At 39.2% G+C, this 25,524-nt stretch overlaps 1 protein-coding gene across 1 annotated transcript; it reads left to right on the forward strand.

The window, feature by feature from the left end:
• The first annotated feature begins 9,415 nt into the window (after nucleotides 1–9,415).
• Nucleotides 9,416–21,446, forward strand: LOC117287962 (fibrillin-2-like). Its single transcript, XM_033768624.1, has 6 exons — nucleotides 9,416–16,684; nucleotides 17,137–17,303; nucleotides 19,092–19,266; nucleotides 20,116–20,275; nucleotides 20,455–20,543; nucleotides 21,119–21,446. Exons 1-6 carry the CDS (start codon nucleotides 9,498–9,500, stop codon nucleotides 21,279–21,281), a joined length of 7,941 nt encoding a protein of 2,646 aa, XP_033624515.1. The 5' UTR covers nucleotides 9,416–9,497; the 3' UTR covers nucleotides 21,282–21,446.
• The last annotated feature ends 4,078 nt before the right edge of the window (nucleotides 21,447–25,524 follow it).

Consider the following 25,524-nt stretch of genomic DNA (forward strand, 5'->3'; position numbering starts at 1 on the left):
TTCAATTCTTTCACGTCTACTGAAAGCATTCTTTCTACTATTTTCATTGAAAACACAAAGCCTATTCCTGAGTATCAAGGTACATTGGGCAAACTGAATACCTGGTGCACGAAGCGGTGCCATCCCAGCCAGTACAGTTGTTGTCAAAGGACAAATGCTATGGTGTCGAAAATAGACATATCAAGTAAAGCAATTCTGACTTTTATCAAATGGTGATACGACTGTCTAAGCATTTTGTTCCGTTTTTCGCATCTGACCTGCTGTACGTCAATGTTCTTTCGCGCTAAAGGTTCTTTCTGGTGGAAACTAATCATTCAAAGCAAGGATGTTTTTCTGTCTTGCTTTAAAGGCAAAGTATCCCTTTGGTTTTTGACACCGTTCGATTGTTTTACCTAATCCTTTTATAATTTTTTATATTTTCAATTTGTTGAGGTTTTGAGGAACAAAAAAGTCAAATCATTATAATAAAACTAACCTGTGAAAACAATAATATCCAATACAAAGGTGTTTGTGTTTTTTAGATATCGCCGAAAATCCGCAGCGGATTTCTGTCCACGCAGAAAGAAACACTTCTCAGATTGAAATTTTGGGGCATAAAAACATATATGTTTTTACATAACTACATTACGTCAAAGTGAAATAATTCTCAAATCCTTTAAACTATTTTGTTTTACACTGCTGTATGCTTTAGAGATGTTAAATTTGCATCGGGGATAAAGAATATTCATTTTGGTTTTTACCCATACAACGTTGTGTGTTAGCACTGTATACTCAGCAAATACCCGAGTTCTGTGAACCAAATCACAGGCATATTACTCGGGTTGGATTCGAACCCACGACCTTTGCAATTCTAAAGCAGTGTTAGGCTACCTAGATCTAGGCTTAACCAAAAATGTTTGCTTGTCTCTTTTTTGGTTGGTCTTCTTGGGTGTACTTTGGATGTATTTTTTAATATATAGATGACCACAATATATATATGTTTTTAGCTTCTTGGAAAGCTGATAGATATGTATAAAGCATTGTGAGAGAAAAACGGCTCCCTCTGAAGTAACGTAGTTTTTAAATAATTTATCACTAAAATATTAAAAGACTTCAGGCATTAAATCACACAAACGTGTGCAACAAGAGTTTTTTTCCCCCATAATTTTCTTGCAACCTCGATGACCAATTGAGCCCAAAGTTCACAGGTTATTTTATGCATATTATTATTGGGATACACAAAGTGAGAATACTGGTCTTCGCGCCTCATTGGCGTACGTTAATCGGGAATCTGAAGCACACTTTTGGTTAAGAGTCTCGGTTCGTAATTTGTTTTGCGTTTGGCTTCATTTTCTACAACGACAATGAATCTATGAATCAATGTCAAAGTAATAGTCTCAACAATTCCTGCTTTGCGTTGCTATGTTGACTCTTAGAAAAGCCACTCCTGTTAGCCTGAACTTTACCCCGTGTCACCCTATCAATATTGACATTGACTTCGAGTTAAGCCACGGGAAGCCTATTCACATATCAATTGTCGATTAAGAAGTGATATCGGGAAATAGTATTCATCTTTAATTAATCAACTGATATCAACTTTGATTGAAGTACCAAGTGGGCTGGCAGTATCGTAACCGCAACACAATCTACATAACGAGCAGAAGCCTAAGATTTCTGCAAAAAAAGATAATGGGTTGTTTCGCCGATTTAAACCGGTTTTTAAGGCAATTGGACATTGGGGTTTTATGTATGGTCGGGATCACACCTTCATCCTCCCTTTATCCTTTATCCTCCATTCTCAACTCTCCATCCTCCAACCTCCATCTTCCTCCTTTATCCTTAATCCTCAATCCTCCACCCACCACCCTCCATCCTCCACCCTCCGGCCTCCACCCTCTATCTCCCCCCTTCATTCTTTATTTTCAACCTTCACCCACCACCAAATACCCTCTCTCCTTCATCCTTCATTTTTCATCTTTCATCCTTCGTTACTCATCCTTCATCATCCACCCACCACCCTCTTTCCTTAAACCTCCACCCCCCCCCCCTCCTTTACCATTTTGGCAGGTTATCAAGAGCTACTGTGCAATAGCTACTTCGTTGTACATAGTTTTGGCAGGTGTGCAAGTGCTTCTGTGCAGCAGCAGTACCTGTTATGTAAGTACAAAGGCATTGTGAGGGTCTACTCTAGGGTTTTTGTTTTTGGTCTGTGGGCGTAGCCTCTCTGGAATGTCTTTGGATTTTCACTGGCAGTACTTGTTACTGACGGGCATGAGAGGCAATGAACAAAATGGTGGTGCGGGATATACATGTACAGTGGAGAAAAATGATAGTAGGCCTATGTTTACAGCACCAGTTTTGAAGTAAGGTGTGTGAAGTTAGATACAGGCAGCCAGAGTTCCCCCTTGCATGCTGCAGCACAGATGTATTGGGTCTGCTATGGCACAAATGAGAGCTAAGCTTGGTAAATCGTAAGTCCTTTTCATAATATTTAATGGAGAAAACCTCGTGTATCGAAATTTTGTTTTACATAAGATAGTATAGGGCACTTGATGAAGCTTTGCATGGTGTGGAGAATAAGAGCAACTATAAATATAAATATTAATAGTAAACTTGCGGGTACAACCATGGGTAAAAAATGGGAGTGGTGGCTCTGAAAAAAGCCGGTTCGATCCTTCCCGCCCAAAAGTGCATCCCTCCAGTCATGCAAAAGCTCCACCACCTCAAGTAGTCCAGCATTCTCCTGAAGACGAGCAGAGTCTACTGTTCGAAACGTCGAGACCAAACTGACTCTTTTCAGAGCCACCACTCCCTCAAAAGAGATTTTACCCATGGTTGTACCCGCAAGTTTACTATTAATGTTTATATTTATAGTTATTCTTATATGGCACTTGGTCACAAGCATTTTAAGTTTAGAAGGAATGTTGATCCAAAAGCAGACAATTCAATTTTATAAAATTTCCCTGATTTGACGGCAATTGCTCATAAAGTCATACGCATGTTATTGTACAGTTTTGTATTGTTTTTAATTGATGGGACTATCTGAAAACTAATTCAGAGTTTAAAAGCTTGGTATTACATGTATTGCAATTGGTATTACCTTTCCATTTGTGGCCATCACGGCAAATTGCTAGAATGTTATTAGAATCGGTGTAAACAATGTTGACGGTAGCACCATCAATCGTGTAAATTCGGAAAGGAGAACATTCGTGGGGCTTTCAGAATGTTTTAATGAAAGGGAGTTGTCAACCGTTGAACTGATGTTTTAAACAAAACGTCGTGGATTATGATGCCGTTGTGTGTCACTTTATTTTAATCTTTGTATATTTCGGTTATGGCTTAATCCATCAAAAACGGTACAACGATGTGTAGCGCTAGCATTATACAAAACAAGGTGACTTTATAACTGTTTTGGGACGAATGCTTGATGTTGAGTTCTATGTAATCACCAGTTTTCTTTGTCACCAGAATACATTGACAAGAACAGTAATCTATGAATAGATAATCATGGTATCATAACACACTAGGCCTAATCCTACATAGATAAGGATGCCCATCCAGTGCAAAACAAATATACATCCATCTGTTTAAAACTTGGTTGTTGAGGCTGTAAGTGTTGACGCTCTCAACTCAACTTTCGGCGTCTTCAGTTTCTTTCATGGAGTATTCTTTAGCCTTTAAGTAGATTTCATTGTTAGAATGATGAGGCGATGGGTAGTTCTTCTCTACCTTGCAGGTATCTTGGTGGTGAAGGTAAGTTTCAAGTTTATGCGAAAGAAACTAACATGGTGGTAATGGAGTCAAAGCTTTGTTTGAAAATCGAACTTCTATCGACACTTTAATATTGTACGTAGGCTTTAGACCACCTTGATCAAATTGTGCTCACTAATTAGGCACTGGACACGTTTGGTAATTACTCAAAATATATATTAGCATACTTACTTGGTAACGAGCAACGAAGAGCTGTTGATGGTACAAAACATTGTGAGAAACGATTCTTTCTGAAGTAACGCAGTTTTTGAGAAGGAGGTAATTTTTCACTTAATTATTTGCATTTGAGAAATACTTCAAGCTTACGTTTGTGCAACAAGGGTGTCTGTTCTTTTATTATTTTCTTGCAACTTCGATGACAAATTGAGCTCAAATGTTCACAGGTATGTCACTTTATGCACTGTTGGGACACACCAAGTGAAAATACTGGTCTTTGACAATTACCAAACGTTTACAGTGCCTTTAATATGAAGAAAATGTCACCAAAAATCATTTGATTTCATTTATTAAAAAATGTGCAGACGTTGTTGAAATATTTTTGTTTCACCATCCCATGTATATATTATTTTGATTATGTTATGTTAAATTCCAGGGCCCATAAATGAACAATACAAATACATTTTCAAACATAAAATAGTTATCAACGAAGACGTTTTTTTCTGAAGGCGTTTGACACCAATTTTGTACAAAGTAAGCTGCACAATGAACTTATTTTGCCTCTGATTACACAATACCAATAACGAATAAGGCCTTAACTACAAAACTAACTTAAAAAAGTGAGAGATTTTCCCTCTAAACGGCACGAAGAGCAGTCATGTTCGCTGTTAAAATCCATTAATCGATCATCTGGGTTGAATATTATTTTGTCAACAATTATTTTTCAAAATGCGAATTTGCTGGAAATTTGTTCATGCTTTAAAGTCATAGACACTATTGGTAAATACTAAAAATAATTGTTGGCATAACAACTTAGTTAGTAACGAGCAATAGTAGCTGTTGATAGTATACAACCTTGTGAGAAACGGCTCCCTCTCAAGTAACATAGTTTTTGAGAAAGAGGTAATTTCTCACTTAAAAAACGAAGTATTTTTATCATGCATCTAAAAGCACACAAAATTGTGCAACAAGTGTGTTTTTCTTTTATTATTCTCTGGAAACTTCGATGACCAATAGAGTCAAATTTTGTACAGTTTGTTATTTTATGCATTTTTTTTAGTTTGGATACATGGGAATACTGGTCTAAGGTGTCCATGACTTTAATGGAATAGATTCCACGTTTATTACAGAATACACTGTATTAGGCCTAAACTGAATCAATGTTATTGCATCTTCCATTAAAATTGTTTCTATAAATCAACATTATGTTGACAAAAAACAAATGATAACCCTACCTTTAAAATTCACAGGACGCATCTTTTCAACACAGGCCGTTTACTTTTTCGTAGAGATTGTTATGAACCAAAATATTGATCGAACGAAAAAGTTGCAACGTCGGAAAAGTGCAAAGAACAAGTACATTAACATAATGAACATTTGTTTCAAAGAACGAAAACATTTTGTTATAAAAGATCTACAAGTATCCTCTTAAATTTAATAAAATGACTCTTCGTCGTGCGTTTTACATGACAATTATTCACATATCCACACGATGTACGATTTATGTTCATGATTTAAAGGCACTGAACTCATTTGAAGATTATCAAAGAATAGTATTCTCACTTATAGTATTATTGAGTTGGAATCAATGGGGCATTTTAGACGAACTAATTCTGCTTATAACCATTATACCACCTTTACTACAAGTAGATCAGTAATGCGCATTCGGGTAATAACCATTAAAGCCCAACCTTTAACTAACTCCGTAGTGACGACCATGAATAAAGTAAATAATAAAAACGCATGTCCACTGATAAAGAAACGATATAATTACTCTTAAGAAAACAATAGGCAAAGTTTTATAACCAATATGTTTTGTCAGAAGGCATGCTTTTAACATTATTCACCCGTAATCCAAATAGTATATACTGGCCATTTACGGTCGCCTGAGATCAATTTCAAACTATGTGTAAAGGGTATACATACATACATACATGCAACACATACATACGTACATGTACATAAATACATACATACACTAGGCTTTTGTATAGCGCCATTTCTATTAGACCACAGCGCTTTGGACAAACAGCCAATAGCATTGCAAATAATACAATAAATGAACAAAAAGAGGTTACGGAAAAGGATATCACTTTTTATCCCCACAAATTGAATATGTAAGACGCGTTACCGCGGTAACGCTTATCAGCTGGTTGTTCCTATAGTGATTATTGTTACGGAGTTGACATAATATTCGCTCCGGCGTTTCAGCGATATTTCAAAAACGTGATGACGTTTGAAATGTATTTTTCACAAGTTTATTTGATTGTATACAACTACATTTGTATATATGGTTAAAACAACCGAAACGGTTTTAGAAAAATCCCAATACATTTCCTAAGAGGAGACGATCGGATAGAGATGATAACAGTCTCGTTACTTGTTTTTTCCTACATTATAAATAATATAATTCTTAATATCATTGCTTTTAAGCACACTATACTGACTAAATTTTAAAGGAACATTACAGAATGGGTTTTTGCTAACAAAACAGTTGCTAGCAGTGTAAGCAATTCAGTTTTTAAGCGCCAGCCTCATGTTTTTAAAAACCATTATTGAAACGAATTGAATGAAATTGAAATGATTTGAATTTGGGTTTTTCAACATTCAATATATAGGGTTTTTTATGTTTCTATGTTTACGTCCAGGTACCACACCCAGTAAACGGTTATGCAACAATGGAATTACTACTGACTAAATACACAGGAGACGACAGGGCATACGACAACACGTGTTGTGATTTCTGCAGAAGGATTAGCCCAGATATTTGTGATCTCCTTCTTGAGATTGGAATCAATTCGATTAGGTAGGAATATTATCGAATCCAGGAACAAAGTCTGGCTTTTGCTTCAGTCTTCAACCAAGGAATAATTTTATTTGCACGTACGTGTGGTGCGATGGGTCTTCCAAGTTTAGCAAAGGCCAGTGCTTAATTTCATAGAGCTGCTTAAGCACAAAAGGTAGCTAAGCACAATAACATTTTGCTTGCCAGAATAAGGTTACCAACCAAACTACCATGTCATATGTACACTCTGTGACTGGTATCCTGCTCATTTCTGCTTAACGGAAAATGTTTAAGCAATCCCTGCTATAGCAGCTGTATTAAATTGGGCTGTGTCACGAGGTTTACTGCCCTCCATGCATACGTCTTTGCTTTGATTAACCTACCATGTTTAGTTCCATTTCCGATTTTGTTACGGCTAAGGCCGTATCCGAATTTGCAGCTACGGCTACGGCAACGGCTATGGCTGCCGTTAAGGGTGTTAATGGACGTCATAAATAGCACTTTATGCTGCTGCTACTGCTGTTGTTATTGCTATTAATTTATTTATTTTAAATTGCCGTTACACAAACACGGTACCCCCTGGTAATTCAGTATTTTTACTTTGGTTTTTATTTTCCAGTGGGGGTTCGTTATACTCCATGGCAACAGGACTGATAGAGAATAATGCTGACTCCATATCATTTGGTTCCTCCGTTGGGAGTCTATCAAATCCGATTCAAACGACATACACCTCATGGCCGGTAAGGCACTTAAACATTCATACAAATTAACACTTTGTGTTTGGCTCAGATTTGGGTCGTAGTTTGTATCACGGCAAGACAAAACATAGCTTTGTCAGTACTATACGCCTCTATCGAACGTCACAAACCGAGTTTTTGCCAACCAAGATTTGAAAACTATGAGAAGCCATAAATGTCACAGATTGTCACTGATTGTCACTGGTTGTCACAGTTTGTACCAATCTAAATATGGGCCTAGTGTTGAATTTGTTAGAAAGAAAAACAACCAATCATGATATGCATTGTTCTAAATGACCTTAAACAAAAACTTTGGTACAAAGAATTGCAGCTGTTAATACAGCTGTTGGTGTACTTTTTAAAGAAGGATTTAGGGGATAAAGGATTTATATTAATAATGTTTTTCTCAGACTTCTGACGGTTGGTGTCCGTCTACGGATGCTGCGGCCAGAAATGCGGTTGGTACCCGCTGTCTCCTCGCTGAGCATAAGAAGCCCAAGTGAAGATGCAATGACAGTTTTGTGTTGTTTCTCAACAAGTAGACTTTGTATAATTTAACTGAAACATTTATGCGAGACTTTTATTGTATTTCTTTGTAAGCGTTTTTTATAATATCAGCATTATGTGGATCATACCTTAAATTGTATGTTTTCCCTGATTTGTTTTAGTGGAGTGTGAGGCTTGATATCAATGTCGTAGATGACGATTCCTCATTCTTTGGGGGAGTTTCGGACTTGATTGATGTCTACTCGCAGCTTATTACACAGATACCAGATACCAATAGCAGTGTGGCTATAACACATAGCTACTCAGTATTTGGGACTAGGGCCACAAACCCAACCACGTACGTATACACCTCCTTCAACTGACGTCACATGGTCTGCCGAACAAAAATACGTGAATGTGAACGTTGTTAAAACATCAAGTTTTTAGCATAGGTGAACTTACCATTTGTCACGTCAGGTATGTACTTGCAGACGTTATACGTAAGCATGAACTAGAAACAACACAATTATCTTGCGTTTACGTTCACGTATTTGCTCGCGTAACGTACAGCCAAACCTCCTATTATGGGAGCTAAAAATTCATGTAAAGTTTATGCGTTTTTAAACGCATAAACTTTAAATGAATTTTAAAATGTGGCCGCGTCATCTAAAATGCTCACTATACAGTAACACCCGAGGAACAAGCAAGATTTATCGTGTATTAACGTCAGGTAGTTTGGGTTAATGTACACTTGCCTTTAGGGAGGCAGCAAATTGTAAAATTTGAGAAGCACACTCTTCTACATTTCGGAGTCCATCTCTACACCTGTTCTTCATAGAACCACTCTTCCTTCCTTCATGACAGAACCAACAAAACAGTTTTTATACCTTTTCATACTTCGGTCCAGGCTATACCATCACCATCACCATCCAACGATACTTAGAAAAAAAAATATATTTGTGTATGTCTATTGCAAAGTTCTCTTTTTGTTCAACAGGTTGGATTTTGAAGTCAAGCTTTACTGCAATGACGATTTCTACGGTTCAGACTGTGCCACGTACTGCATAGCCCTGGATACCTCTTCGGGCCATTATACATGCGATCCACTCACTGGAGACAAAGTATGCATCGATGGATACGAACACCCAATCACAAACTGCATAGACGAAATCAACGAATGTTTGAATATGACTGTGGGATGTCAAAACAATGCCACGTGCGTGGACTTATTCAACGGGTTTTCATGCCAATGTGCTCCTGGTTTTGATGGGGAGCTGTGCCAAGATGATATAAATGAATGTCACAGTTATCCATGTGTTAATGACGGTATTTGCATCGATGAAGTGAATGGTCTTCATTGCCAATGTATTACAGGATACGAAGGTGTGTTTTGTGAAGTTGAAACTGACGAATGTAGCAGTAGCCCTTGCCAAAATGGAGGAGTATGTACCAATGAAAAGGATGGTTATGTTTGTATTTGCGCTGAAGGTTTTGAAGGAGAGTCATGCGGCATTGATCTTGATGAATGTGCTAGCAATCCATGTCGAAATAATGCCACTTGCAAAGATGAAACTGCTGGATTCATGTGCAATTGTACAGATGGATATGCTGGCACATTGTGTGATGAAGACATCAATGAATGCTTGAGCAGCCCCTGCAATTATAATGGAACCTGTGTGGATGTTGTGAACGGTTTCGTATGCCAATGTTCAGCAGGATTTGATGGAGTGTTATGCAGCATTAATATTGACGAATGTTCTAGCAACCCCTGTCAAAATGGCGCTGTCTGCAACGACTTGGTGAATGGGTTGGAATGTGACTGCCGAGGCGGGTTCGTTGGAACATTCTGTGAGGAGGACATTGACGAATGTGCGAGCACTCCTTGTTTGAACAATGGTACATGTACTGACTTGGTAAATAGTTTCAACTGTACATGTGCTGCAGGATTTGAAGATGTTTTGTGCAGCACAGATATTGACGAATGTTCAAGTAATCCATGTCAAAATGGCGCTCGTTGTTCGGACTTGGTAAATGAGTTTATCTGCAGTTGTCAAGATGGTTTCACAGGGCAGATTTGTGAAGAGGAAATTGACGAATGCTCCAGCAGTCCTTGCTTGAACAATGGTACATGTACTGACTTGGTAAATAGTTTTAACTGTACATGTGCTGCAGGATTTGAAGATGTTTTGTGCAGCACGGATATCGACGAATGTTCAAGTAATCCATGTCAAAATGGCGCTACTTGTTCGGACTTGGTAAATGAGTTTATCTGCAGTTGTCAAGATGGTTTCACAGGGCAGCTTTGTGAAGAGGAAACTGACGAATGCTCGAGCAGTCCTTGCTTGAACAATGGTACCTGTACTGACTTGGTAAATAGTTTCAACTGTACATGTGCTGCAGGATTTGAAGATGTTTTGTGCAGCACGAATATTGACGAATGTTTAAGCGATCCATGTCAAAATGGCGGTCGTTGTTCGGACTTGTTAGATGAGTTTATCTGCAGTTGTCAAGATGGTTTCACTGGGCAGCTTTGTGAAGAGGAAATTGATGAATGCTCCAGCAATCCTTGCTTGAACAATGGTACTTGTACTGACTTGGTAAATAGTTTTAACTGTTCATGTGCTGCCGGATTTGAAGATGTTTTGTGCAGCACAGATATTGACGAATGTTCAAGTAATCCATGTCAAAATGGCGCTCGTTGTTCGGACTTGGTAAATGAGTTTATCTGCAGTTGTCAAGATGGTTTCACAGGGCAGCTTTGTGAAGAGGAAATTGACGAATGTGCGAGCACTCCTTGTTTGAATAATGGTACATGTACTGACTTGGTAAATAGTTTCAACTGTACATGTGCTGCAGGATTTGAAGATGTTTTGTGCAGCACTAATATTGACGAATGTTCCAGCAATCCGTGTCAAAATGGCGCTCGTTGTTCGGACTTGGTGGATGAGTTTATCTGCAGTTGTCAAGATGGTTTCACTGGGCAGCTTTGTGAGGTGGAAATTGATGAATGTGCGAGCAATCCTTGCTTAAACAATGGTACATGTACTGACTTGGTAAATAGTTTTAACTGTACATGTGCTGCCGGATTTGAAGATGTTTTGTGCAGCACGAATATTGACGAATGTTTAAGCGATCCATGTCAAAATGGCGGTCGTTGTTCGGACTTGGTAAATCAGTTTATCTGCAGTTGTCAAGATGGTTTCACAGGGCAGATTTGTGAAGAGGAAATTGACGAATGCTCCAGCAGTCCTTGCTTGAACAATGGTACATGTACTGACTTGGTAAATAGTTTTAACTGTACATGTGCTGCAGGATTTGAAGATGTTTTGTGCAGCACGGATATCGACGAATGTTCAAGTAATCCATGTCAAAATGGCGCTACTTGTTCGGACTTGTTAGATGAGTTTATCTGCAGTTGTCAAGATGGTTTCACTGGGCAGCTTTGTGAAGAGGAAATTGACGAATGCTCCAGCAATCCTTGCTTGAACAATGGTACATGTACTGACTTGGTAAATAGTTTTAACTGTTCATGTGCTGCCGGATTTGAAGATGTTTTGTGCAGCACAGATATTGACGAATGTTCAAGTAATCCATGTCAAAATGGCGCTCGTTGTTCGGACTTGGTAAATGAGTTTATCTGCAGTTGTCAAGATGGTTTCACAGGGCAGCTTTGTGAAGAGGAAATTGACGAATGCTCGAGCAGTCCTTGCTTGAACAATGGTACCTGTACTGACTTGGTAAATAGTTTCAACTGTACATGTGCTGCAGGATTTGAAGATGTTTTGTGCAGCACTAATATTGACGAATGTTCCAGCAATCCGTGTCAAAATGGCGCTCGTTGTTCGAACTTGGTGGATGAGTTTATCTGCAGTTGTCAAGATGGTTTCACTGGGCAGCTTTGTGAAGAGGAAATTGACGAATGCTCCAGCAGTCCTTGCTTGAACAATGGAACATGTACTGACTTGGTAAATAGTTTCAACTGTACATGTGCTGCAGGATTTGAAGATGTTTTGTGCAGCACAGATATTGACGAATGTTCAAGTAATCCATGTCAAAATGGCGCTACTTGTTCGGACTTGGTAAATGAGTTTATCTGCAGTTGTCAAGATGGTTTCACTGGGCAGCTTTGTGAAGAGGAAATTGACGAATGTGCGAGCAGTCCTTGTTTGAACAATGGTACATGTACTGACTTGGTAAATAGTTTCAACTGTACATGTGCTGCAGGATTTGAAGATGTTTTGTGCAGCACGAATATTGACGAATGTTTTAGCGATCCATGTCAAAATGGCGGTCGTTGTTCGGACTTGGTAAATGAGTTTATCTGCAGTTGTCAAGATGGTTTCACTGGGCAGCTTTGTGAAGAGGAAGTTGACGAATGCTCGACCAATCCTTGCTTGAGCAATGGTACATGTACTGACTTGATAAATAGTTTTAACTGTACATGTGCTGCCGGATTTGAAGATGTTTTGTGCAGCACAGATATTGACGAATGTTCAAGTAATCCATGTCAAAATGGCGCTCGTTGTTCGAACTTGGTAAATGAGTTTATCTGCAGTTGTCAAGATGGTTTCACTGGGCAGATTTGTGAAGAGGAAACTGACGAATGTGCGAGCACTCCTTGTTTGAATAATGGTACATGTACTGACTTGGTAAATAGTTTCAACTGTACATGTGCTGCAGGATTTGAAGATGTTTTGTGCAGCACTAATATTGACGAGTGTTCCAGCAATCCATGTCAAAATGGCGCTCGTTGTTCGGACTTGGTGGATGAGTTCATCTGCAGTTGTCAAGATGGTTTCACTGGGCAGCTTTGTGAGGAGGAAATTAACGAATGCTCCAGCAATCCTTGCTTGAACAATGGTACATGTACTGACTTGGTAAATAGTTTCAACTGTACATGTGCTGCAGGATTTGAAGATGTTTTGTGCAGCACGAATATTGACGAATGTTTAAGCGATCCATGTCAAAATGGCGGTCGTTGTTCGGACTTGGTAGATCAGTTTATCTGCAGCTGTCAAGATGGTTTCACTGGGCAGCTTTGTGAAGAGGAAATTGACGAATGCTCGAGCAGTCCTTGCTTGAACAATGGTACCTGTACTGACTTGGTAAATAGTTTCAACTGTACATGTGCTGCAGGATTTGAAGATGTTTTGTGCAGCACAAATATTGACGAATGTTCCAGCAATCCGTGTCAAAATGGCGCTCGTTGTTCGAACTTGGTGGATGAGTTTATCTGCAGTTGTCAAGATGGTTTCACTGGGCAGCTTTGTGAAGAGGAAACTGACGAATGTGCGAGCACTCCTTGTTTGAATAATGGTACATGTACTGACTTGGTAAATAGCTACAACTGTACATGTGCTGAAGGATTTGAAGATGTTTTGTGCAGCACAGATATTGACGAATGTTCAAGTAATCCATGTCAAAATGGCGGTCGTTGTTCGGACTTGGTAAATGAGTTTATCTGCAGTTGTCAAGACGGTTTCACAGGGCAGCTTTGTGAAGAGGAAATTGACGAATGCTCGAGCAGTCCTTGCTTGAACAATGGTACATGTACTGACTTGGTAAATAGTTTCAACTGTACATGTGCTGCAGGATTTGAAGATGTTTTGTGCAGCACTAATATTGACGAATGTTCCAGCAATCCGTGTCAAAATGGCGCTCGTTGTTCGGACTTGGTGGATGAGTTTATCTGCAGTTGTCAAGATGGTTTCACTGGGCAGCTTTGTGAAGAGGAAATTGATGAATGTGCGAGCACTCCTTGTTTGAATAATGGTACATGTACTGACTTGGTAAATAGTTTCAACTGTACATGTGCTGCAGGATTTGAAGATGTTTTGTGCAGCACAGATATTGACGAATGTTCAAGTAATCCATGTCAAAATGGCGCTCGTTGTTCGGACTTGGTAAATGAGTTTATCTGCAGTTGTCAAGATGGTTTCACTGGGCAGATTTGTGAAGAGGAAACTGACGAATGTGCGAGCACTCCTTGTTTGAATAATGGTACATGTACTGACTTGGTAAATAGTTTCAACTGTACATGTGCTGCCGGATTTGAAGATGTTTTGTGCAGCACTAATATTGACGAGTGTTCAAGTAATCCATGTCAAAATGGCGGTCGTTGTTCGGACTTGGTAAATGAGTTTATCTGCAGTTGTCAAGATGGTTTCACAGGGCAGATTTGTGAAGAGGAAATTGACGAATGCTCCAGCAATCCTTGCTTGAACAATGGTACATGTACTGACTTGGTAAATAGTTTCAACTGTACATGTGCTGCAGGATTTGAAGATGTTTTGTGCAGCACAGATATTGACGAATGTTCAAGTAATCCATGTCAAAATGGCGCTACTTGTTCGGACTTGGTAAATGAGTTTATCTGCAGTTGTCAAGATGGTTTCACTGGGCAGCTTTGTGAAGAGGAAATTGACGAATGCTCCAGCAGTCCTTGCTTGAACAATGGTACTTGTACTGACTTGGTAAATAGTTTTAACTGTACATGTGCTGCCGGATTTGAAGATGTTTTGTGCAGCACAGATATTGACGAATGTTCAAGTAATCCATGTCAAAATGGCGCTACTTGTTCGGACTTGGTAAATGAGTTTATCTGCAGTTGTCAAGATGGTTTCACTGGGCAGATTTGTGAAGAGGAAATTGATGAATGTGCGAGCAATCCTTGCTTAAACAATGGTACATGTACTGACTTGGTAAATAGTTTTAACTGTACATGTGCTGCCGGATTTGAAGATGTTTTGTGCAGCACGAATATTGACGAATGTTTAAGCGATCCATGTCAAAATGGCGGTCGTTGTTCGGACTTGTTAGATGAGTTTATCTGCAGTTGTCAAGATGGTTTCACTGGGCAGCTTTGTGAAGAGGAAATTGACGAATGCTCCAGCAATCCTTGCTTGAACAATGGTACATGTACTGACTTGGTAAATAGTTTTAACTGTACATGTGCTGCCGGATTTGAAGATGTTTTGTGCAGCACAGATATTGACGAATGTTCAAGTAATCCATGTCAAAATGGCGGTCGTTGTTCGGACTTGGTAAATGAGTTTATCTGCAGTTGTCAAGATGGTTTCACAGGGCAGCTTTGTGAAGAGGAAATTGACGAATGTGCGAGCACTCCTTGTTTGAATAATGGTACATGTACTGACTTGGTAAATAGTTTCAACTGTACATGTGCTGCCGGATTTGAAGATGTTTTGTGCAGCACAGATATTGACGAATGTTCAAGTAATCCATGTCAAAATGGCGCTCGTTGTTCGGACTTGGTAAATGAGTTCATCTGCAGTTGTCAAGATGGTTTCACTGGGCAGCTTTGTGAAGAGGAAACTGACGAATGCTCGAGCAGTCCTTGCTTGAACAATGGTACCTGTACTGACTTGGTAAATAGTTTCAACTGTACATGTGCTGCAGGATTTGAAGATGTTTTGTGCAGCACGAATATTGACGAATGTTTTAGCGATCCGTGTCAAAATGGTGGTCGTTGTTCGGACTTGGTGGATGAGTTTATCTGCAGTTGTCGAGATGGTTTCACTGGGCAGCTTTGTGAAGAGGAAATTGACGAATGTGCGAGCACTCCTTGTTTGAACAATGGTACTTGTACTGACTTGGTAAATAGTTTCAACTGTACATGTGCTGTAGGATTTGAAGATGTTCTGTGCAGCACAGATATTGACGAATGTTCCAGCAATCCATGTCAAAATGGCGCTCGTTGTTCGGACTTGGTAAATGAGTTTATCTGCAGTTGTCAAGATGGTTTCACTGGGCAGTTTTGTGACGAGGATATCAACGAATGCTTGAGCAACCCATGCTTCAATGAAGGAACATGTGTCGATTTGATCGGATCGTTTTCATGCAACTGTAGCGAGATATTCGCGGGTAATTTTTGCGAGGTTGATCTTGTCAATGATTGTAATAATACTCCATGTCAAAATGGAGGTGTCTGCCAAGATTTTCCAATGGGTTACATTTGTACATGCGCAGTAGGCTTTGATGGCAACCACTGTGAGGTTGATATTGACGACTGTCTGAGCAGCCCATGTTATAATTATGGAGTCTGTGTTGATTTGGTCAATTCGTTTATTTGCAACTGTAGTCAAGGTTTTGAGGGAGAGCAGTGTGAGATCAAAATAGATGAATGTGCCAGTTCACTTTGCCAGAATGGCGCGTCATGTATGGATTTGGATAACGGTTTTAGATGTATTTGTGTCGAAGGTTTTATCGGTGAGCTTTGTGACTCTGAGGACAGCTGTATAAGTGATCCTTGCCAAAATGAGGCAATCTGTTCGAACGAACTCCCTGGTTATACGTGTACGTGTAAAGCCGGGTACCAAGGAGCGAACTGTGAGGTGGATATAGATGAATGTGGGAACCACCCATGTCAACATGACGGGATTTGTGTGGATCAAGTGAACGGGTATGACTGCACATGCCTCAATGGATTTACTGGTACAAACTGCAGTCAAGTTGTACCCTGTAAATCGTCTCCTTGCCTCAACGGGGCTTCCTGCTTAACGACCTCCCATCATACATTTACATGCGCATGTGCAATCGGTTTCGAAGGCCCTCTTTGTGATGACGACATCAATGAATGTGAGTTTGAGCAGGGTGTTTGCTCTGAGAGAGCTGACTGTCAAAACGACATTGGGAACTACTCGTGTGTGTGTAAATCTGGGTTCAAAGGAGTAGATTGTTTGGAACCAGACTACTGCGTTGACGTCCCATGCTTCAATAATGCTACATGTGTTTCAATGGAAGAGACATTCAGGTAATGTTGAGTAGGACTGAAGCTTTTGAAATGCTTGGTGGCAGTATATATGTAGATGAACATCTTTTCTTAAACCACAATTTCGGCTTCAGCTAAAGCTTTGGCCAAGTTACAGCCCATTAAAAGTTTGATTTCTGCCACTGAGTGACAAAGCCAAAGCTGGAGTCAGAGCCAAAGACGAAAATAAAATAAAAATCCCGTAAATATAAAGCGCCACCAAGCGTCTTTGAACTTGACAGTATTTTGATGTTCAAGCTAACTATTTTTCAGTTAGTTTCTCATCAGACCATTTTAATTCCAGACCAGCTTTCTCCAGAAATCGATCAAAGTATTTTGATCGAAACTTCGAGTTGAAGCTATTGGTTCTTTTCAGAATCACCCCAACTCATTTAAATATTATCATTACATGGTGTTGCTGCAAATCTTACTATATCATTTTAATTCCATTATAGTTGTTCGTGTGCAAATGGCTTTACAGGCAGCCAATGTGAAACAGTGATCGAGAATGCATGCGTTCCAACCGCGTGTCTCAACAATGGAGAGTGCATACTTGGAGAGGTTAACGGGGAGTATATGTGTTTATGTCCCGTACAATTCTACGGGATGAATTGTGAAATAGGCAAGTTGACATTATTTTTTATTCATAAAGACCATAAACGGTCTGACGAAATATTATCATGGATTGAACTGAGAACAGCAAATATAAAACTTGAGAAGAAATCCAGATCTTTGATGAGTGTACGAATATTATTATTATTATTATTACTGGTTTATTGTAAAAACATCTGCTTGTCGCAGTCCAGAGACTGAATTAAAATACAGATTTACATTATTAAATAAACATTTTAAAAAGCAGAGAGAAAATTTATACACAAGAAAAATTGAAAAATTAAGAGCAAAGTCAAAAGAGACGTCATGAGAACTAAAATATAACTATACAATGGTTGTTATTGTATGTTTTTCTCTAGCATAGCTCCGATGGCAGACTGGGCCTTAATTTTCACAAGTTAATTAGCTAATAATAATAATAATAATAATAATAATGGAGTCTTATATAGCGCCGGTATCCGCCACAAAAAGGCGCTCATGGCGCTCGCTCGAGATACAAAATAAACAGTTCAAAAGAAAGGAACAGAAAAAGTTTGTAGAGAGATGAGGTCATTGTTTAACTGCAAAGAGGTGGGTTTTGAGGACAGTTTTGAAAGAAGATGTTGTGTTTGCAGTCCTGATGTGGTAGGGAAGACTATTCCACACCTTGCCCGCAGTAACCAAGAAAGCACGTGCTCCCCATGTGTTATTTTCCATATGTTCTACGAGGAGACGTTGATCGGCTGATCTTAGGTTACTGCGGAAAGGTGCATACTGAGTGATGAGATCTGAGATGTAGGATGGTGCCATGTTGTGCGATGATTTGAAGACCTGGAGACCGAGTTTGAAGACTATCCTTTGCTCAACTGGAAGCCAATGGAGTTGCTTTAGGATAGGGGTGATGTGTGAACTCTTGGGTGACCGAGTTACCAGTCTAGCAGCCATATTTTGCAAACGTTGTAGCCGAAAGAGCTGTGATTTGTTTACACCATACATGAGGGAGTTGCACATGTCCAGCTTTGACATGACAAGGGAGTGAATGAGTAGTTCCGCAGTCTGTGTGTTTATGTACTTGCGAATTAACCCAATGCTGCGAAGAGACAGACAAACTGCTTGCGAAACAGCCGAGATGTGATTATTCATTTTGAGCTCCGAATCCATGATGACTCCAAGATTTTTCACCTTTCCAGATGGGGTTATGATGGCTTCACCAATCCTTAGAGTGGGGTCTGTTATTTTAGACCGATGTTGTTTGGATCCTACAATCATGAACTCTGTTTTGGCTTCATTGAGTTTGAGGAAGTTGCTTTTCATCCATAGGCATATCTCATCTATGCATTCTTCAATACGCTGTATAGCTCTTTCTACTTCTGTTTGGGAGGGGTCAACAGCTATGTATATTTGTATATCATCAGCGTAGCAGTGGTAGGAGAGGCAATGTCTTCTGATGATGTCTGCAATGGGCGTGGTGTACATTGAGAAGAGTATGGGTCCAAGTGCAGAACCCTGAGCTAGGCCTAATTTGATTCATGTTTCCATTTATAATAACTCCCACTCGTTATTGTTATGGTTCGTATTGCACTGTTAAGGAGTAAAATTAACTTCCCACCTATATCGAATCTGCTCCATCATTGAATGGGATTAAGAAAATCATCAAAACATTATACCTCTTTCCTAAATTATTATTGCTGTTTTGTTTGAATAATGTTAAATGGTTTGTTGATATATATTGCTAAACACTGTGATATATAGTTGTAGGCCTACTATGAAAAGCGTTATCTGAATGCATAATAATAATTGCCCTATGTTGCTTCGTTAGACGTCGAAGTTCATTCCAATGTCATTATGGTGGACGGATCCACTATTGAAACAGACGTGTTTCAAACAGACACAGAAAACCTCATCAGATCATCAATGGATGATGAGACTGGCCAACACACGACGATAGAGGTCGTCGTTGTAGCAACAGATGATTACGAATCGACGTCGACAGGGTGAGATAGAGAAACCAAATAAAACACACATTTTGAGCAGAAGTTTAAGTTTCGCAATTTTTGGGGAATATTGTTTGTAACCCTAGGAAATTGATGTTCATTTTCTCTCCGACGCCACGCTTGCACAACATTCCAGTGCCTTTTTAGTTTCCAGTTTTCCACAATAGTCTTAGGCATAAACAATGTCTTTAACCGAGGCCTGTAATTCATGAAGTTTCAATGCTTTATTAGCTTTCCTTTCTTAACGACGATAATTAGGCTAAACGAACGGGCTGTTCATCCAAAACATTCGACAATGAACTTGACTAGGCCTTGAGGTCCAAACATCAACTAACGACCGCTGACCAAGTTCATGTGATCCAAATAAAATATAAATGTTTACTAACGTCAGTCACATAGATGTAAGCGCGAGCGTTACAGATATTTATAAAATAATGTTAATCTTCAGTACGGACCAAGCATGGGGCCCGACTTGAGCCAAGGCTAAACTTACTTACCTCATGCAATTTCCACCAGTTTGGGAAAATGAAAGGTCCGATTCCAAAGAGGACAGCCGAATACTCAAAGGATGAACGAACAGCAATAAAGTTGAGCTCAGTGGTTTCTCGCCATGCCTTTGTGAAACCCGGTTTGAGCCCGGACACGAGCATTGCATGTGAATTGGGGTTTTCATACTAGCGGACTGCGTGGGTTTCCCTACATGGGTTTTCCTCACACGTCCAAACCGAAAATTTCTTTGTATTTGCGAAAAAGTTGTTGTGATGGTTTCATTAGGATGCTTTGCCGACTATATTATTCAGATTTAAATTCAGAGATTCACAAAGAAACTTGATTTGATTTACCTTACAGTGAACCAGTTACGCAGGTAACCTACCTAGTCACTGTGAACGGCACTGCGTTGATGCCAACGGATGTTACTGACATGATGAACGAGATGGGTGATGACGTCATCGATGACATCATGTCACACAGTCCATTCAAAGGAGAGGTCGCCCCAAGATCTGGACAAGTTAGTTCATTTTGCAATTCTTTTAAAAATTTTGCACTATTTACTTTCCTCAATGGATGATAAATTTCTGAATGATGTGTTTTGAAAATGATTCGTTTGACCAGACATCAACTCGAACACTCGAGAAAGAATTGCAAACTAATTAATAAAGTAAAATTTAATTGTGTTTTGTGTTTCAGACATGGGCAAATGAATACTGGTACATCGTAGCGCTCGCTTGTGTATCAGCCATTCTACTGATGTCCATACCCACGTTTCTAATATGCAGGTATGTAACAACATTTTGATCCCATCATTCTATCTCAATGGAATACTTTAAACGCTAGGTGGCAGCAGACTTACCATGTAAATGTCAATTGTTTACATTGTTCTGAGCATGCATACATTACCGAGAACAACTGATTTACCTGTTTAGTCTCATGCCACCTACGTCCCAAAAGTCCCTGCTTGCAAACTAACTTGTAAAGACTCTGCTTGTCTTGCGCGTATCGAAAACGAGAAAACAACTCGAACGAAGACTACACTTATCCATGCGATCAACTCTCCTTTTAATCTTCTATCCAACTATTTTGAAAATTAGAATTCAATATTTAACTTGAGGCGCTGTCTTTTATGTGTAAAGTGGGACAGAGCACTCAGACGCATAGACCTTATCGCAAATACCAATGCGCAAGCGCAGACTGTTGAATGAGGTGCATTGTGGGATATATATGGATCAAATTTGGATACCAGCAAGACCACAATGCACCTAATTCCAAGCTTTACGCGCGCGCCCCGGTATTTGCGAAAAGGTCTATGTTTTGTACCGTACGCATTAATCTGAAAATAAACCTTTTTTAACAGGGCAAAGAAACGAAAGCAGAAGGTTGATGTTACCAATGAGGAGGGTAGCTCATATACAATGGAGGCTGATGGGGGTAGCTCATATAAAATGGAGGCATGGGGAGAAGAAGACGGAAGCCTAGGCTATGAACAAGTCGATGAAACACCAGGAGAAAACATCTAGGGATGACACAGAAGACAATCACCACTGGAAAGAAATTGTACTCCAAAGAAAACATCAAATGGGTGAAACTGCTTTAATATAATAATATTATCAGCACTAGGTTCTTATGTGCACATTCTAGTACCTAGATCAAGGCACTTAACCACATTCATGTTCAACAGGCATTAAACTTGCACCATTCCCCAAACTTTCCCATCACCCGTCGAAGGGAGCATTTAACCGCATAAATTAATTCTTATGTTAGAGGTTCCCCCAACACAATACCTTCTATGCATTCGCGGGTTCCAATTTATACACCTGGATGAAGAGAAGTTATTAAGGTAACTTGCCCAATGACATAAACGTCATGACCGGGATTGAACCCACAATGTGTGGCTCTGCCAGTGACAAAACTCGAGTCTGTGAACTAGACCGCTGGGCCAAGACACGCGTCTCAATGGTAGATGGTTCCAAGCCCGAACAAAAAAGATACACATTCCAATTATTATTATCTCACTATGACGTAATATACAATTTGCATATCTACTGTGAGCTTTATAGTGGACGGCGGCAGCTCAGTTGTCTTTATCTTTCAATCTATTTTAGTACATGGATGTGGGAATTTGATACGGCGAAGGCAAAACAAATAGGTCTATTGTATAATACATAAGCAAATCGTTTACTAGAGAAACTATTCACATAAAGAACATTTTTGTTCCGAATTCTTGATCAAAATTGATAATTAGTGTTCTGCGGATGATGTATTTAAACATTATTGACTTTACACGCAGCCTGTATATAAACCGTGTTTAACATGTATCCAGTGCGACCGTGTTTTTGAGTTTCAACATAAAACCCTTTATCTCAAAACCCTTGGCAAGTTTGGTTTGAAAAATCTACGGTAGGTTTACAATACGATACCTCTGTTCTGAGGAACATTATTTAATAGACATGAAAATGGGGTTCTTTCAACAAAATAATACGTTTCACAAAAAGGTTTTTATTCTTCGTTGGTTTTTGGAATTGTACATTCATTTATGTCCTGGTTTTGCATACAAACATTCCATAATATTATTATTATACAACCTTTTCAAAGATCAAACTAAAGTAATTGTTACTAAAGGGTATGTAATACGTTTGGTAATGACCCAAGTTAATGACAACAACAACTTTGGTAAGACGTACAGCAGCTTCGGATTGTGTAATGCACGTCGAAGTACGGTTATGAAATAGATATCACTGTTATCCCCAAACTATGAATCTAAAAAAGCATTTCTGTGTTTCTCAGATTGTGTATTCAAATTGCAGATTTATCTTCCTGCGTGGACATAACCGGTCCAGATTTTCGGCAATATCTCAAAAAGGATATCACCCTAGTTTTTTTTTTGGTTTTTTTTTTTGGTTTTTTTATACAGTTTTACGATTGAAACCAACAGTGGGTCCCAAATACCAAATTATATACAATCCCTTTAAATGTTCTCGGACGTTTAGATTTTTTTATTTTGTAAACGGAAACACAAAACTATGAAAGTTTTTTTACCATTGTCTCGCATGACTTTGTTGCAAAAGGGCAATAGTATAAATAAATGTAAAAATGGACGTTTAAATATTTGTAAGTTTGTAAAAATAAAAACACTTTTAATCAGGTATCCTTCTACCGTTAATTGGTCTTTAAGTTCTTCGTTGCCTGCATACATTGTAAATTTTGCGACAAAAGGGCCATTTTTGTGAGGTGGTCAAATAATAGTACGAAATTGTTTACTTTAAATTATAACTCATGCTAAAAAATATATATATCAACCCTATCACTTGTTTTTTTCTTCTCAACGTTCGACTCAACTTTCCAAATGCTGAGATAGTATATATACATCTAACCCTCCAATTGTTTTAAGAGGGTAGATTCATAATTTAAAAATAAAATTTTACCGTACGAAAACTTCTCTTATATCCATCTCCTCATCGGCCCCTCTGAGGTACGAACATTTAGAAAGATTTTTAGTCAGTTCATCGACGCCAGCAGATTTATTGTCTTTCCAGTTATGATATTTTACCGACGAAGTGAAAGCCTTTTGCATCATGTTCTCTTGTGAGACTGTGTCTTTCGTCTTGTCCACTGATCTATCTTGCTTAGATTCAGTTGTGATTGATTTCATTGAGCCTATTCTCAGCTCTAACCACGCTGACTTCCTCGGCCTAAGACGCAAGACCCTTCCACAAGGAGCATCGGACTGATTGTCGAAGCTTGCCACCGACGACTTGGCTCTCTGCTGCTGAAGCGCCAATTTTGGAGGGAGGGATTTTGTGAACAAGTCTGAGATGTTGATTTGATTCGATTTGGGCGCTAAATCTTCTCTTTCTTGAGTTTTCATTGAGAGAACACCGAGAGCCGCCATCTTGAATGATGGTTTAGATGGTGAGTTCTGTTTAGAGTTGTCTGCATTGGCAACACGAGCTGAATCATGATTTGGTGGGGTTTTACTTTTAAATCCCCTCGCACTAAATGAAAATTGACCCGTCTGTTGATGAGAACTGCTACCAATCAGTCTGGGACCTCTTCCACTGTGCCTGAAAGTTTGACTCGGTGGAAAGCTAATCTCAGTGAGACTCTGAAATTCATGTAATGTCTTAGGTTGGACGAGATAATCCACTTCATCTCCAGAGAGACGTCTAAGTTGTGGAATAGTCCGAGGGGATCTCTCCGGGATGCTTAGCTTGAGGTGCTCTGGCGATGCCGTCACAATGGCGTTACGGCGGGATGAATTGGTCGGCAGTATTCCGCTCTTGCTTTTTGGTTTGGATAACTCCGCCAATCTCTCAGCAGACAGTAAGCCGCGTCGGGCAATCCTTGTACGTGATACCTCCCTTGATTTCTTAGAGTTCGCTTCCTCATCCTCTTCAGCTTTCTTTGGAACGCCTGAATCCCTTCTTTCCTGAGTGTGGAGATTATTTTGTGAATCTGTTATCGGTTCACCGGATACAGTTTGGCGAAAGTCATAAGCCTGTCGTAGAGATTTGATCTTCTCTTCAAGTCGAGCCTTTTCCCGTCGAATTAATTCCTGTGCGAAGGAGTGATCTAGAAAACGAACTCGTTTCTTCGTTTTGGGGGTTTGGTTGTCAGTGGTGGTCCTAAAGTCATCAGCTGAATTCACCAGCCTTCTCTGTTTCATCATTGTGATCAGAAGAACTTCTAATAATGATATCTGTTTACTACCACTCACTTTGAAAACTGTTCCTACTCATCAGAAATCATGTTTTGTTCTTTGGAAAATTAAACAACTCCTTCAGTTCGTTTTTTTTTCTTTCCGTTCTGATCTCTCGTCTATCATCGCCAAGCATTTTGGCTCCAGCATCTTGTAAGCATTTTGTTGCCACAAAAGACGTCTGTCACCAGGTGCCAAGATGTGACATGGGCATTACTAGCCCCATCACCCGTACAGAAAACCTTGGGAGCATGTAAATAAACCCTTTCACTCTAATAAACATCACCAGTTAGGTAAAAGTAGTGCTATAAAAACAAAGCTACTACCATATTGATTTATTTCGTCTCTCTAGCTATGAATGTATGACCAGTAGAAAGTGAAAACACTCAAGTTAGTTTCCTGACCGTTAATCAAACAAACTCAACTTAGAGGGGGCTTTGTTTGCGTAGGTAATGAAGCCGTTTTTGAACAAGTGTCAACAGAACTAACAAGTAGCCCGGAATAGAACACCATTCAATACAAGCGAAATCTCGACGGGCAACTTGTTGTGCGAGTAAACTTTCAAATACCGGTTTTGTTTGCAGGCTGCCGTGGAGTTCTGTCTTTGTTCTCAATTCAAAGTCTTAAAGGTCGAATATCACTGGCATCAAATCTTGGTTTACTTTCGGGGAAATTTAAGGAATATCTTGTTTGTCATTTGATTCTTAACATAATAATGATAACACTAACAAGTTTTTATATTTTACACGGCACGGCTATTGCAAAATGACAAATCTCACAATACATTACAAGTAAGTGAACCACAAATTCTACCGTTCAGAATTACGTTCAGAATGAACATCTTCTATTTTTTATTAAACCATGATAAACCACTGAGTATTTTTTGATTATTTTTTTAAAATGAACTGAGTATCATAACTTATACTAGCCCAAATAAGTTTCTTTTATTTATAGAAAGAACACGAAATTTAATATTGTGTTAAAGGCATTGGACACGTTTGGTAATTGTCTAAGACCAGTATTCTCACTTGGTGCATCACAAAATATGCATAAAATAACAAACC

This window comes from Asterias rubens, chromosome 3 (assembly GCF_902459465.1).
Source record: "Asterias rubens chromosome 3, eAstRub1.3, whole genome shotgun sequence".
Taxonomy (NCBI): Eukaryota; Metazoa; Echinodermata; class Asteroidea; order Forcipulatida; family Asteriidae; genus Asterias; species Asterias rubens.